Source organism: Sminthopsis crassicaudata, chromosome 5 (genome assembly GCF_048593235.1).
Source record: "Sminthopsis crassicaudata isolate SCR6 chromosome 5, ASM4859323v1, whole genome shotgun sequence".
NCBI lineage: Eukaryota > Metazoa > Chordata > Mammalia > Dasyuromorphia > Dasyuridae > Sminthopsis > Sminthopsis crassicaudata.
The window spans coordinates 255,585,333-255,602,355 of record NC_133621.1 but is presented as its reverse complement, the minus strand read 5'-3'; the positions used below and the strand labels follow the sequence as shown (position 1 = coordinate 255,602,355).

Below are 17,023 nucleotides of genomic sequence, written 5' to 3'. Positions count from 1 at the left end.
GGAACATAAGAACAGTGTTTGAAAAATCCTTACTAGCTTGCATCCTAAAGAAGGAGACAAGTATATATGGAAGTATAGATAGAATAAATATGACACAAATAAATACAACATAGTTTGGGAGAATAGATACTAGCAATCCAGGGATTTAAGAGTGACTTCAAGTAGAAGGCATTTCTTGAGCTGAATATTGAAGAAAGATTACATATTGTTGCATATTGCAGGCAGTTAATGAATGTTTGTTGAACTGAAAATAGAGCACAAATTTCTAGCACCTCTAACATTCCTTATGCTCTTTTCTCATTAAAAGGAACATGCTGACAGAACTTAATTATTTAGATTGAATTAGGAAACCAAATTTCCTAACTTACTGAAAGAAAGAAGGAATATTTCCTTCTCCAAGCTTCCTCAAATCCAAGCATATGCAACTTATTAAGTATGGAAACCAAGCAGGAAACAAGAATTAGAACAGAAAGATAGATGTTGGAAAATTCAAGTGTAAGCAAGGAATTTAAGAGAGACTAACAATTTCTGCCAGTAGAGCAAATCAGCACTGTTGAATAAAATCACCAATAAAAAAAACACAGTTGCATTAGAATCAGCATCAGACAATTTCTATCCTGCCAAAAATGGAAATTCAAGCAAATATCTTCTTGAAATAGTTTTTACAGTAAGATAAGAGCTCTATTTGTAAACACACTGAAGAATGTAATGTGTGGTATGATGTGTGTGTGTGTGTGTGTGTGTGTGTGTGTGTGTGTGTGTGTGTGTTTTATACAGTCAAAGGAAGAAATTAGGAACCAATCAAACTGGCAACCTAACTCAGAACTCAAATGTTGTAATGGTATTCAGCAGCTATCTAGGTTAATCTATATATAAAAAGAATTATTCTATAAGATTATCTCAAGACTTGAGTTGGAATCTCACCTCTGGCATTTGCAGCTGTGTGACCTTGGAGAAATTACAACCTCTGATCCTTAGTTATCTTGTCTTCAGCTCTTATAAGACTTTTTCTACACAATTCATTAAAGACTTAGAAGAGCTCAAGGAGCTTTCTAATAGAGTTTTGTGGTCCTAAATTGCCAGCTACTAGATTCATTGACTAAATAAGATAAACATAATAGAATATATTAACTCCTTCAGGAAAAAGAAAACAAGCATTTATTAAATACCTACTATGTGCCAAGCACTCTGTTAAGAGATTTACAAAAATTGTTATCATTTGATCCTTGCAGCCAATATCTCTGGGAGTTAGATGCAATTGTTATCCTATTTTACAATTCAGGAAAGTGAGGCAGATAAAGATTAAATGACTTGTTTAGGGTTATACAAATAATAAGTTTTTGTTGTTCAGTCATTTCAGTTGTGTCCAACTCCTCATGACCCTATTTGGGGTTTTCTTGGCAAAGATACTGGAATAGCTTGCCATTTTTTTCTCTAAGCTCACTTTGCATGAAGAAACTGAAAGAAAGGATTAAATGAATTGACCAGAACCATATACCTAGTAAGTATCTATTGCCAGATTTGAACTCAAGATGAGTTCCTAGCTTAAACTGCCTTAAACTACAATTGGTAAGGTGAATTTGATTTCAGATCTTCCTGACCCTCTCTAATTCTCCCCTAAACCAAGATTTGTTTTAGGATGAAATTGTCCTGGCTAATCAACTTTTAAAATGCTTATTCCTAAGATTAGTACATTAGTCCAGGAAACAGTAAGCTATTTGTACTTATCAATATATCCATAAAGAGCCTCACCTCCATCTACAGCTATACTTAAAGCTATTACAATCTTTCCTAGACTCTCTCTGTGCATCTGCCAGTAGCATAACCCTGGACATCACTAGTCATATAAATTCATCCAATTTTTAGCCTGTCTGTCCACTTGGAGGGAAGGTATAGGAGGGAATTGGTAGGACAGTACTCAGTGCAACACTCCCCCTTTGCCCTAACCTTTGCCATATTTGCTTTATGCTTCACAAGCCTCACATGTTGCTTCCAGGAACTTGCTCTACACAGATTTTCTCACTTTTGATACTTCTTTCAGATTTAGCTCACTGATTTCTTCCTATGAAGAGATGCCCTTCTTAGTTTGTCTTTGAACTCTAGGCTTTGACTTCATCTTAATACAGTTTTGTATTTACTGACTTTTGTCTCAGCTTCGACCTAATTTTTCTTCTTCCTTCCTTTCTGCTCCAAGCATTTTCTGTTAATCAATAAATAGTTATAAAGTACCCATCAGATATCCAAACATAGTTCTAGGAAGCATAGGGATAGAAAATAAGACTTGATTCCTCCAAACCCCAACCTGTTCTTCTGTGGACATTGACATCTGCAATTCTATTGCTGACAAAACATCTGGCATCTTCAAGAGGCAGCTAAAAACACAATGGACAGAGTCCCTGAGTTTGAATCCTGCTTCATATACTAGTTATAGGATACCGGAAAAGTCATTTAGCCTCTACCTATTTATAAAAATGGAAGAAATGGTAGCGTCTACCTCCCGATTGTTTGAGGGTTTAAATGAGAAAAGTGCTTTGTGAACTTTAAAGTTGTTTAGAAATATCCATTACCTCCACATCTTCAATTTAAAAGAAATCTGGTTCTCCCTTAAGGATATCTCATTTCCAATGATCTCTTCTCCTCCTGACTAACAAGGTTAAGAAGAGCAGCAAATATGTTCCTTTTTTCCTCCACCATCTCTTCCAAACCATTCCTCTACCACCATTCTTCATGTCCTTCTTCTTTGAGGTAATGCTAGCTAATACCCATCTTTTTTGCTTTCATAGACCAACATTTAGGTTATTCTCCCAATTTTTACAATTATTTTAGTACCAAGCCTTCCTTTATATTCCTTTTATCCTCAGAGATAGCAATACTTATCTTAACTATCCCTTTGACAATCTGATTATAAAATTCCTCAGCTTCCTCATCTCCTATAATAATCTCCTTCTTAGAGGGAAAAAATTGGAACAAAAGGCTTAGCAATTGTTAGTGTTGTAAAATTAATCGTGCATATATCTTGTAAATAAAAAGCTATAATAATAAAAAAGAAACTATAAATAAGTATTTTAGTAATTGTTAGAAATGTAAAAAAAAAAATCTTCTCAATCCACACTTTATGACATCATCATATCTTAAACATCTATCACAATTGTACCCCCCCAAATTAGAATTTTACATTCTATTACAACCTCTTATCTTCCTAAATCTCCCATTATCTTGCTTAAACCAAACCTGTTCTTTAAATCTTATAGTGATCCCTAATCATTTTTCAAATCCATCTCCCTTATTGAGGCACTTGATCATTTATCTAACATTGTCTTAAAGCTTGTCTTAAAGACAAACATAGGAAAAACTGGGACACTGATATATTGTTGGTAGAACTATAAATGAATCCAATCATTCTGGAGAGCGATTTGGAAATATGATCAAAAAGTTATCAAACTGTGCATACTCTTTGACCCAGCAGTGCTACTAGTGGTCTTATATGCCAGAGATCTTAAAGGAGGGAAAGGGACCCACATATGCAAAAATGTTTGTGGCAGTCCTCTTTGTAGTGGCAAGGAGCTAGAAACTGAATGGATGCCCATCACTTGGAGAATGGCTGAATAAATTATGGTATATGAATATTATGGAATATTATTGTTCTTTAAGAAATGACCAACAGGATGACTTCAGAGACACCTGGAGAGACTTACATGAACTGATGCTAAGAGAAATGAGTAGAACCAGGAGACCATGATACATGGCAACAAGAAGCCTATATGATGATCAATTCCGATGGATGTTGTTCTCTTCAACAATAAGTTGATTCAACCCAGTTCCAATTGTTTAGTAATGAAAAGAGCCATCTACACCCAGAGAGAGGACAATGGGAATCGAGTGTGGATCACAACATAGCATTTTCACTCTTTCTGTTATTGTTTGCTTGCATTTTTGTTTCCCTTCACAGTTTTTTTTTCTTTCTAGATCATATTTTTCTTGTGCAGCAAGATAATTGTATAAATATGTATACATATATTGGATTGAACATATTTAACATATATTGGACTACCTGCCATCTAGGGGTGGGGGTGGGAGGAAGGAGGGTAAAATTTGGAACAAAAGGTTTTAGCAAGGGTCCATGTTGAAAAAAAATTACCCATGCATACATTTTGTAAATAAAAAGATATAATAATAAAAAAACACAAACATATCTTATTCTGTGACATCATTTACCTCTCCATAATCAGCCTTGACACTATGGCCTAGCTGCTAAGATCCTGCCCTCTGGACCTTTTTCCAATTCCAACCTATAAAATCACATCCTTAGATTAACATCTAATTTCTCTACTTGTGGAAATCACAAAATCACACAGATTTTCACCCACAAAGGACAGACCTTGAGTATTTATTGCCAATTCTTCTAATCTGTCATATCATTCCCCATAATATTTGTTCCTAAACATCTTTTCTATCCTTCTTCCTTCTGCTTTATTGCCAATCACCTCACCAGACATCATCAAGGAAGAGAAGATAGAATCTTAGCGCAAATTGTCAGTAGAGTAAGTATGAGAGGACTAGGGACTTATACAGAGAAGTCAAGGAATATTAAAACAGAGGACAGGCCTGGCTTAGCAAGAAGGAAGTCTCTAGTTATCTCTAAGGGAGGAGTGGATTCATGAAATTTCAGGATTTTATCTTAGGCTCTTATGCATGTTCTTGATTTAATGTCCATATCTTTAAAAAAGATTCATTACTCTAATATTGCACCTCTCTTTGCTAAAACAAGACTTGTTCTGATTATACAAATACTCACAGGGTACATTTTCATCACTTGTGTCTTATTATTCACTGATGAAAAGCTAGAGGCAACCTGCCATATTCCTTCATTATGTGACTGCCAAAGAACTTCTTGAACTTTAGAATTCCACCATTCTCAGCAGCTCATTTTACAAGAAACTCAAAAATCACTCATAATGAAGCATCAAAAAAATAAAAGTAAATCAGATTGGTTGAAGGGGAGTCTTAACACATGAGCTTTATTAAAGTGTAAGAGGTTGTCAGCTTTAATGATCACTTTTCAGTTAATTGCAATCATTTAAAAATGAGAATAATTGGCATACTTATATGATGATATACTTAAAATATAGTTCAAAAAATCCTTTAATGATACAAAGGATCATAATCAAAAAATTTTCCATTTATTAAGAAGTTAATTACATGATAACATTACAGGTTAGAAGTTTATTGTATTGACTCTTCTGTCACATTCTCAAGCATAAAATTCTCATTTATAAATTGAATTATTGAAGCCAAAGATGTCAAAAAATTTTCTTTTAATAATTCAACAAGATTTGTATTTCAAGAATTATATAGGGCAGCTAGGTAGTGCAGTGGATAGAGCACCAGCCCTGAAGTCAGGAGGACCTGAGTTCAGATCTGGTCTCAGACACTTAACACTTCCTACCTGTGTGACTCTGGGCAAGTCACTTAACCCCAATTGCCTCAGCAAAAAAAAAAAAAAAAAAAAAAAATAGCATTTTTTCAAATTTATGGTATTACAATTCAAATAACTTTCACTGTTTACTAATTGTCTATAATGGCATTTCCATAATATAACAATAACTAGCATTTATATAATACTTTAAGGTTTGCAAACACTACAAATATTATCTCCTTTTTATGCTCACATCAACCCTGGGAGGTAGATGCTGTTATCATTCCCATTTTACAGTTGAGAAAATTGAGTCAGAGATTAAGTGACTTAGGCATCTGAGGCTGGAATTGAATTCAAGTCTTTTTGACTTCAGAGCTAGGGCTCTATACTGTGCTACCCAGCTACTTAAAAGATTCAAGCATTTCTAAAAATAAATTTAACATGAAGAATAAATTACAGACCATTTGCCAGTCTGCATCAGAAGAGGGAGCTCCCAATTGGACTTCCTCATATTGATGAAATCACAGCATTAGATCCTTTCCCAAAAAATGATTTCCATAGCTCATAAAGATTATGTTCCCCATTTTATATCCTTAAAATAAGGCCACTTAATAAGGATCTTCTTATACATAAGTATTATTACTAGTACTAATAATAATAATAAAAAAAAGAAGATGAATCTTCTGTTTTTATATTATATTGAATTTTACAATAATTTTTTGAAGTAGACATTATGGATATTATTATCTGAATTTTACAAATGAAGAGACAAATTCAGAAAAGCTAAATAACTTACCTAATGTCACATAGCTATTAAGTATCAGAAGCAATACTCGAAGTTTTGTATTAAATCCACTATATTTTCATATCTGGATCATTATTTACACAGCCAAATTCAGGATCCAAAACAAAAAGTATTGATTTATTTTGTTTTGAGAGACAGTCATGCATAGCAAACAGAGAGCCATGCTTAGAGTCAAAAAGACATGGTCTCTGTACCTCTTCTAATATATATTGATTTTGAGACCTCTGAAAAAGCTCTTTAATATCTCAGTATCCCAAGTAATTCTCTAAGAACCCAAGATCCTGATCTGAATTAGTAGAGGGATTTCCCTCCACTTGTACAAATCATAACTGAGTTTCAGAGAATGGTTGTAGTTTACAAATTCTCACCACCCTCCACTGAATGCTTCTTTTGGGAATGAGACACTGTAAACTGAATTTAGCTAATGTTCCCATGAAGAGATATTATAATATGAATCCAGAATCATTCAGGATAAAGTAAGTTCCTTATATGAGTTAAATAAAATACAGATACACATATGTATTTGTATGTATATATGTAAATATGCATGTATCTATATGTGTATGTTTATATATATGTATCTATATTTATGTATTTATAGAAATATATATGATATATATAGACATACCTTATGTCTATATACAAACACATGTAGATATGGTAGATTATATACGGATACATATACAAATATAGATATATGTATTTAAATAGATTAATTTATGTATGTATACATATGTATATAGACACAGATACATGCATTATGTTTCTATGTTGCATTGTACATATATATATATGCGTAGTATATATCAATGCACATATATGCATAGATATGTATTGCAGCACATTTGGATATATGTGTTCATGATTTTATCTCAAATCTATTATTTGGGATATAAAAGTACAAAATTATATTGGATCTGTGATTTCACTGCTATAATTACTATCTACTAATGTAGCTTGGCACTTTCCCTGCAATTTATAATATTAAAAAATTGTCTAGATTAGAACACTGAGAGGTAGCACAGATGGGAAATAAGCTCAGGTTTTCCCAGTTACAAAGTCAGCTCTCTGACTCCCATGTCATATGTATCTTATATACATACATTGAAATCTTTTTTTTTAATTTATTTTATTTTATGTCTTAAACCATATCAAATCAAGAAAGAATACATCCCTTGTTCAAACCCTATTTTATTCTTATATTTTAAACATAATAGGATACAAAGATGTCTTTGGGAAGTTGACTCAGGACAGCTACCTCTTTCTTTAGGCTCTACTCACAACATTTAAACCTGCTATGGGCTAGAAGTTCTCATTCCTTAGAACAGGAATCTTGCACAAATGTAAATACAGAAGAACGATTATTCACCTACCTTGACTAGGAAAGCTTGGCAATCACTGACATAGTCAAATTCCAATCCATCAAATGAATGGTAGTGACGGTCCCCATAAACTGTGCACACCGCAGGACATGGGTAGTAAGTACAATTGAATATTCCTCGCCGACAAACACTATGAGAATGACAATGTTACTGGCCTTTCAAAGAAGCTTTCTCATTGTTAGTTTCTTCCAATCAGTATAAACATTAGTGCATTAGTGCTTATTTTCTAAATCACCCAACTTTTACATTAGTCACTGTGCATAAATGAATTAATAAGAATCAGAACTGAATTTAGGATGGATAACCTATTCACACAGAAAGTAAGTCAGGGAACCAAGAACCAAATCAAGCCTCATAGGAAATACTTTCTCTTCAATGGTTAAGTGTTTTCAAATGAAAAATTGTGTTTTAATCAATGTGGGATTTCCCTCCACTTGTACAAATTATAACTGAGTTTCAGAGAAATTCTTACCTCCCTTTACTGAATGCTTCTCCTGGGAATGAGACACTGTAAACTGAATTGAGCTAATGTTCCAATGAAGAGACATTTAATGTGAATCAGAACCATACTGGACTGGTCATCAGATGACACATACTGTTTGTATCCAAACTCAGTCTTTCCAGATTGCTAGAACTTCTAAGAGGATGCATTTGCTAGAATAGTTTTCACAATCCCAAAATCACTGTGATGCTACAAGGAGGGATCCCCAGTAATAAACTTGCTATTTTTTTTATTTGCTTTTTATTCTGAACTTGAAATTCATGAAACATGAATTTTTCAATATATAAAGAAGCACACAAAGGAGAATTATAAATGAAAATATAATTTCTGGAATATGCAAGGCTGTTTTAATTAATAATGAATTTAATACAAGGGGAAATAAAGTATTATGATGGGTAGAGAGCTAGCTTAGAAGCCAGAATAACCTGAGTTTAAATCCCACAATCAACATATACTACTTGTGAGTTCTTGTTTGTCCCTCATTCTCAAAGAGGACTATGACACGAGAGAGGTGATGCCATAACAGGCAAATGAGTTGGATTTAGGTGAGGGTGATGTACAAAGCCACTGCCTCCCTTTCTCCTCTGGAGCCATCTGGGTCCCGTGGGTAGATACAAAACAGGATGACTGGAGATGGCCCTGCATAGTAGGCAGCCTGGAGGAAGTTATCAAATCTCTCAGTGCCCCAAATAGCTTTCTAACATCATAAGTTGCAAAAAAAAAAAAAAAAAGATACTGACTTTCACCTGAAAGTTCTCCATGTCAAATGAGCCAAAGTTCCAATTTCAATTCCTTAGGATCTAGAAATAATATTCCCAAAATGACTCTGCTTGTCTGTCTTCCCTCCTGAAAGTCCTCTTGTGAAGTGTTTTTTTATGTTTCCTTGGTGCTATTTTCATTTTTATTAAATTTATTCATATGAGGTAGATGTTCTTATTTACAATCTCCAAATATTTGTCCACATTATATTCCTAGCATAGAAAAAAAAAAGCTCCTCTTTAAAATTATGTTGAAGTTCCCTTTTTTTTTAAATGGGAAAAGGGGCAGCTAAGTGACACCAGTCCTGAAGGCAGGAGGACCTGAGTTCAAATATGAACTCAGATACTTAACACTTAACACTTCCTAGCTGTGTGACCCTGGGCAAGTCACTTAACCCCAATTGCCTCAAGAAAAAAAATGGAAAACTTGACAAGAAATTCTATATTGTCCTATTTCTATCAATTATCATAGTTATTGGCAAGTTTAATACTTTTCTCTCGATCATATATGGATTTATAATTGTCTACTCTTTTATCATAGGCTAAACAAATGAGCAGATAAATAATAAAGTCATTTCCTTAACACTCCCTAAAATTTTCCATTTCTATTCAATCAGTAGGTTTTGAGAAGTGACTCCAGACATGGTGGTGTCGCCTTTGGTAAATTAGAAGGAGGCAGATTCAATAACTCTCAGCCAGAGATTGCTGCCAGCACAAATATTTAACCAAACCATAGTGAAATCATTGAAACTTCATTACCAGGTATAACAAGGGGTAGAAATCACTTCTCCCGAAAGGTATTCCCAATCCTTCCAGAGGCATGGACAGCTCTCAGGAACATAACATTTTCCTTTGTGTTCTGCCATCCTTCAACATGAAGAAATAAAAACTGCTTAGTGAAAAATACTAATTTAAATTAAAAGTATAAGAAAATATTCAATCAGCAGAATATTCTCATATTAAATGTTAACAAAATACTATCTTTCGTCCATGTATGTCCATATATGTATATGTATGTGTGAATGATGATTCTACAAAATACTGACACTGTTATTGTAGGTCATCAGAACATACATTAAGCCAACGTATATGAAAAGAGAGACATCTTGTGTATGATTGTACTAAAGCTCATAAAAATAAAAAAAAAGCTTTTTTGATACACAGTGACTACCAAAAAAATTCAATATATTAAAAATTGATAAGGTTCTTAGATACTTTAAGCCATAAGATGTGCATAAAAATTACTGGACTTCTCATTTTAAAAATCTTAAATCCTGAGAAATGAAATGAGGATATATCATATAGTTCTAAGAACTGTATATTCGATTATTGTTCTGTAAGAAACAACCAACAGGATGATTTCAGAAAGTTCTGAAGAGACTTACATGAACTGATGCTGAGTGAAATGAGCAGGACCAGGAGATTATTGTACATAGCAACAAGAAGACTATCCCGATGATCAATTTTGATGGACATGGCTCTCTTCAACAATGAGATGATACAAACAAGTTCCAATTGTTCAGTGATGAAGAGAGCCATCTACCCCCAGAGAGAGGAATGTGGGAACTGACATTGTGGATCACAACATAGCATTCTCACTCTTACTATTGTTGTTTGTTTGCATTTTGTTTTTTTCTCACTTTTTTCCCCTTATTGATCTGATTTTTCTTATGCAACAAGATAACTATATAAATATGAATACATATATTGAATTTAACATATATTTTAACATATTTAACATGTATTGGACTACCTGCCATCTGGAGGAGGGAGTGGGGAGAAGGAGGGGAAAATTTGGAACAGAAGGTTTTGCAAGGGTCAAAGTACCCATGCATATGTTTTGAAAATAAAAAGCTTTAATGAGAGAGAGAGAGAGAGAAAGAGAGAGAGAGAGAGAGAGAGAGAGAGAGAGAGAGAGAGAGAGAGAGAGAGAGAGAGAGAAAATAGCATTAGATGAAAAAAGTTTAAAAAAAAAAAAGAACTGTATATTCAGAGATCAGAGAACCTGAGACTGAATCTTAGCTCTGGTATAAATCTTGGGTTATCAAAGAATTCATATGACACAAAGCATTTTCTTTTTTTGTTATTTCAGATGACAGAAAGAAAAACTAAGGTAGACATGTGACAAGAGCAAGGAATGACAAGTAGACAACCATTATGCTCCACTGATACTCTCATGATATTAGAAGAAAGTAAGGAAGACCTTCAGCACAAACCCATATAGTTCGTCACTTTGGATAAAACATGGACAAGGAGCTACATGAGATGGGCAGTAATCTGGGTTGTAATCTACATCAATAAAAGGAACTCTCTAATCTATAAGATTATAGAACATTTGAATATTTGAGAGTGACTTATTTAAAATTCCTAAGTTTCTTATCTATAAAGAGGCTAGAAAAATAACCAAGGACACTTCCAGCTCTAAATCTATATTCTTTGAAAATTACAAGTTAACAAAATATCCATGATTATCTCATATTTTCCCTGAAGCTTTGCTCAACATCTCTAATATAATTAATATTTCCACTTGACAGCAATAAAAGGATTCATCTATGATCAACATAGTTGACACAAATCCAAACTGAAAAACTAGAAAGACATTCTAATTGAAAGAGAAATCAGTTACTGAGAAAATTTTGACACTGAAATGGAACCAAACATAATTAGAATTCTATGCTATCTGGTTTGAAATTGGAACAATGAGTTTAAGAACAATGACACAGTAGCAAGTTTCCAAGATGAGAATTTAAGTCATGTGAGGAAGAACCAGAGAGATTCATCTTGGAAAATTGGGACAATTGGTATAAGTTGCTAGTAGACAAAAATTTAAATTCCATATCAAGGAAAATTTCTTTAAAATTAATAACAGTCCAAAACCAGAATGGGTTATATCAGGAAGTGGTAGGTGCCTCAGAAATGTATATCATTAAACAGAGGCTGAATAATTAAGTATCAGGTATTTTGCAGTAGAAACAATTTTTTTTTAAATTAAGAAAGCTTATTTTGGAGAGGACAAAAGAAAAAAGAAAATGAAAACTCTATAAGAATCTATAAGAGACAAATATATATAGTCAAATAAAGCAAACTTTCAAATTGGCCATATCTCAAAATACATTTCTTTCTCCATCCGGCTGACTATTAATGGAAAATACACTGCTAGAGGTTTGGAAAGCATAGTTTTAGGAGTAGGTGTCTAAAGGTTTATTCCTGCAACTGGAGGCAACAACAGCCCTTTGTGGAGGCAACCTAATAATAAAAGCTACTTTTATTGTTGTTGTTGGTAGTAGAAGTAGTGATGATGGGAGAAACCCAGGGCTAGTCTTAAATATGAAATTATAAAATTATAAAATTCTCAATACTGTCTTTTAGTAAAAGCACTTTCCCTCAAAATTCTGAAGTCAATTGTGGCTAGGAAAAAAAAAATCCTTTTTACTAGCTTGCTTGTCATCAAAAATTCTATGTAAAACATTGTTTTCTATTGCTTTTAAATCCTTTGATATTATGGTTTTCAATTTAAAAGCTGTCTTTCAAGCAAATTAATAGCCTTGTGAACAATGTTCCTGTAACCCCCTTACACTCAACATTTAATCTACAATGCCTGACTTTCATCTACATTAAAATGCCTTTGAATTTTTTGTCTAATAACTAGAAATAGAAATTTGAATGATAAAGAGAAACATATTTTACCATTCTAAGCACAAAAGGAATATGGAATTTTATTGTCAAAACATATCAGATTTTTCTTAACTAAGTTGCTGAGTTTCTATCAGAAAAATCCCCTTGCACTTTGTGCATAACATGGCATTTTCTTATCCTAATTCTTTTTCCTTAAACTCTTTAAGTTAGAAAAAATGGAAAGTCACTATAGCTCATTCTAGAAAATATTATGTATATAGTCATATTTCATTAATTTAGGAGATGAATTAAAGTAAATTAACAAAAGCTTACTTTATTCATTATAAATTTAAAAGGTGCCATTTAATGTTATCAAATATTTATGTAATTGTATGTTATAGTGGAAAAGTAGTAGTTCTAAGATCACAAGTCATCCAAATTCAAATGTAACCACAAACTAAACAGCAAGGTGATAATGGGCAAATCATTTAATATCTCCAATCCTCAGTTTTCTCTTTTGTTAAAAAAAAAAAAAAAAGAAAAGAAATTATCAATTCCCGTGGTGTCTATTCATTGGATTGTTGTGAGGATTCTTTGAGCTAAAGTATGTAAGGTATAATAGAAATGCAATTGTATAAATTATGTAAATGTGAGCTAGTATTGGGGCAGCTAGGTGGCGCCAAAGTGCACAGAGTACCTAATCTTTCTGAGTCCAAATGTTACCTCAGATACTAACAATGTTACCCTGAGCAAAATAATCAACCTCCTTTACCTCACTTTCCTTCTCTGTAAAATGAGGTGGAAAAAAAAAAGGCAAATTATTCCAGTGTCTTTACCAAGAAAATCCCAAATAGTCCCAAATTGTATGTGACAAAGAGTCACATACAATTGAAATTGAACAACAGCAAAAGCTAATATTATATTTTTTTAATGATTCGAATACCTAAAAGTCAGTTCTACAATAATTGTAGCATTAAAAGGGACTTCAACAATCATATAATTCAATATGCACCCAAATTAGCATTTTTCTATGTTTTTCCCCCATATTATGACAAAAAAAAAAAAAATCAGCTTTTCGGAATCCTTATGAGTTGTGATACTTTGTTTTAAATAATTGATGTCTATTATGTAAGCATGTTCATTATCAGTATCATAACTGATATAAGCAGTGAAGATATTGCATTCTTAGAATACTCGTGCCTAGCAAATAGCACACAGAACATTAAAGGAGTTAGTCCAGGCTTATTTTTCCACATTTAAGCAGCACTATTTATCTTAATATCAAATAACTTATCTGCTTTACTAACATACTTTAGGATAACTGATCTTCCAGAACCCTGAATAGTCAATTCCCCAAGTATCTCATCTTTTTCAGAATGCATAATACTTTTCCAAGACCTCTCTGAGTTTCTATGATTTCTTTTAAGGTTAGCTCCACTTGTCCTAGTGAGGGATAAGTTGGAATATCCATTTAGAAGATCTTTAGGACCACTGACTGCTGGATCTAGATCTTCACAGAAAAATATTAATTTTTAGTTTGTTTGTAAATTGGATTTTGTCAAAAAGCCCTCTGGTTAATTTACTTGAGATGGCAAATAATTAAACAGAGAAAATGTGTAAGGGAGAGAACCTTTGATTATTCAGTTCAATTGAGAATCACAACATGTAAACACACTGAAGTACTAATTTGTGAACAATATGTCAATAAGTTGTTATTCCTATATGACGTATGAATACCTTTTTTGTTTGAGTTTGAAGGCAGCAATTCCACTGTGTGAACTTGTCCGTGAATGTTAAAAGTCAACATATTTTGAAGGTTAATCTCTTGTAGGAAACAAGAGGTCTGGCCGTAGATTCAAGAGATTACTAGCCCTGAAAACTGCGAGTCTAGCATTAGGGAAGAGCAGACCCTCAGAACCCTGCTAAGTGACCAACCTACCAGAAATTCTTCACCAGACAGGGGAACTTTGAGAGGATTCTGCAATAATGTCCTATAGTTCTGGTATTGCAAGATGCCTTAGTCACACGTATATGCCTCACTATGTGTCTAAATTTTTATTAGTTCTTCAAATGGGAGATTATACCTTAAATTTAGAAGAGTGAATGTTTTTAAATACCGTTCTTGCTCTGTTGAGTAACTTGATTAATTCTCCAAATTACTTCTTCTCCTTGCTAGGTGCCATGCCCCTCATAGATTCATATTCTTTTTCAAACTCTTCTTTAAGGTTTTTTTTCATTAGAATGTAATCTCCATGAGGATAAGGAATATCTTTTATACTTTTATTTGTATTTCGTACAGTATCTGGAATATTTTTGATGTTGTTGTTCAGTTGTTTCAGTTGTGCCCAACTCATCATGACCCCATTTGGGGTTTTCTTGATAAAGATACTGGATTTTGCCATGTCTTTTTTCATCTGACACATAGTAAATATAAAATAAATTATAACTTTCTGTCATCTGTTTGTACAACTGCATAGTTCAATAAATCCTTTTACTTGGAGCTAATTGTTATACATTCTGATTGCTAATACATTGATGGGGGCTTGTAAACTACAGTTGTAGGAACCCAAATCTATATATTAAGCATTAAAACTTTAAAGTCGTCATTGTACCATCCACTCACCACACCTGGAAACCTGAGTGTTCTAAATTGAGGTTGCTACACTTAAAATTTTAATAGCTTTGAAGGATTGGACATTTTTGAAATAATGCCTTAACAATATTTATAGCAAGTCAAAATTAATTTTTCTTTAACATATAACAATACATATGATTCAATACCAATAGAAGTGGAGAAGTAGTAGAGAACTCAGTCTCAAAAGAATGAAATGATTATTTTCCTTTACTAATAACCAATTATTAATTGAGATTAAGGTTTTTTCCTTTTTATTTCCTCATTCTGAAATAAACCCTTGTAGGTTACCAACCCATTTCTAAAGGACATTGCTGATAGTTGAATTTGCTCTAGGGGATACATGCTTATGATACCTTGGGTAGAATCCCACACAACTAGAAAACCTTACAAAAAAAATCTAAACTAGGAGAATTCCAGGTCATTATGTTCCACTCAGGCAGGATTGGATAGAGGAAAATCTCTTTGTCTAAATTGCCTGTGAGAGAGGTAATCTGAATAGAGAGGAGTAAGAGTGACATAACTAACATCAAGTTCCCCAGCTCCTCATTAGAATCTGTCTAGCTCTCATTATAATATTCATTCTCTCATTAGTTGTTAACCAGTCCAAGTTGATATACATCTGTCAAGAACACCCACTCTTCCAAGGGCATGTAAGTGTTGAGGGATTTCCATAATTTGTCTTTGGTTCATGAGAGAAAGCTAATAACCATTTTAATTTCTGTTAGCCATAATTAATGAGATAATTAATTACCCAGAAACTATGTCTCTAAAACTTTTCATTCATCACGAGAAGATTATATCCTGTATAGAAGTCTTTTTTTTGTCTCTTATTCTTCTTCGTATACTATCTTGCCATTTCATCCAGGGCCATCTCCACTCATCTTGATCTATATCTTGCCACTGGACCAGATGATTCTGGAGGGGAAAGTGAAGCAGGTAACCTTGCATGGCCCTCCTTCACTTAAATCCAATTCACTTGTATGTCATGACATCACCTCCCTGATGTCATTTTCCTCTTCAATATTGAAAGACAAACAACAAATATCTTACTTAGCTACCTTTGATTTCACACCCCATATCTTCTACCTTGGAAAAAACTTTTTTCTGGATTCTACCAAATTATTTTCATTGAATTCTTTCTACTGATTTTTTTTGGGGGGCAGGAGGGGGATTCTATTGTTTTTCCTCTCTTTTATTTCCAAAACACCAAATAAAGTAATTCATACCTGACTACTTTTCTCATTATTCTTTCCCTCAAAATTCCTTTTGATTCAATATAGCTTCTAGGGAAGACAGCAATGATTTTGAGGTCCCCTGACCTTAGGGGGGTGGCTTCTGTTCTAACAATAAATTCAGTAAATCTAAATCTTCTGACTTTGGAGTCTGCCTCAGGAAATTCCCACACTCAATCTAAGCTGTCTGATTCAGAATAGACCTTTCCTCAGTCAAATAGCTTCTGGCCTCAGAATAGTCCCACAGACCAAACGCCTGAAACAATAGTGATAATCTGTTGGTCAGAGAGAACCAAATTCTGGAGATGACTCCCTGACCACTGGGCCATAGAATTAGCATGTCAATGATAGAAAGCTAGACGAAGGTGTCTCCTCTCTTTCTTAGCACTTTGCTAAAATCTTTTGGAACTTAGTCCTCTTCAATTGGCACTACAATTACAATAAAACTTTGCCCCTTGACCAGAAAATTGGTTCAAGTCTGCAAATTCTTTTGAGATATTCACAACACTGATCTGTGACCTCAAACTTTTGGGGTCCTTTTGCCAACCTCAACATTTTGTGGTCCAGTATGAGGAAAGTCTGACCTCCTCTGGCTTTATTCCCTCCTTGTCAAGGTAAGCCCCCATTTTTTTCTCCTACAATCCTACAGCTGGCAAACCCCAAGCCACCCGGAGAAGA

The 17,023-nt window shown here is 33.6% G+C and overlaps 1 protein-coding gene across 1 annotated transcript in view; it reads right to left on the bottom strand.

Moving 5' to 3' along the window:
- Nucleotides 1–17,023, bottom strand: part of OTOGL (otogelin like) — a 209,691-nt gene that overhangs the window by 118,397 nt on the left and 74,271 nt on the right. Inside the window, 2 exon segments of the mRNA XM_074270858.1 lie at nt 7,595–7,733; nt 9,623–9,730. Of these exon segments, the coding sequence (XP_074126959.1) occupies nt 7,595–7,733; nt 9,623–9,730 (247 nt within the window).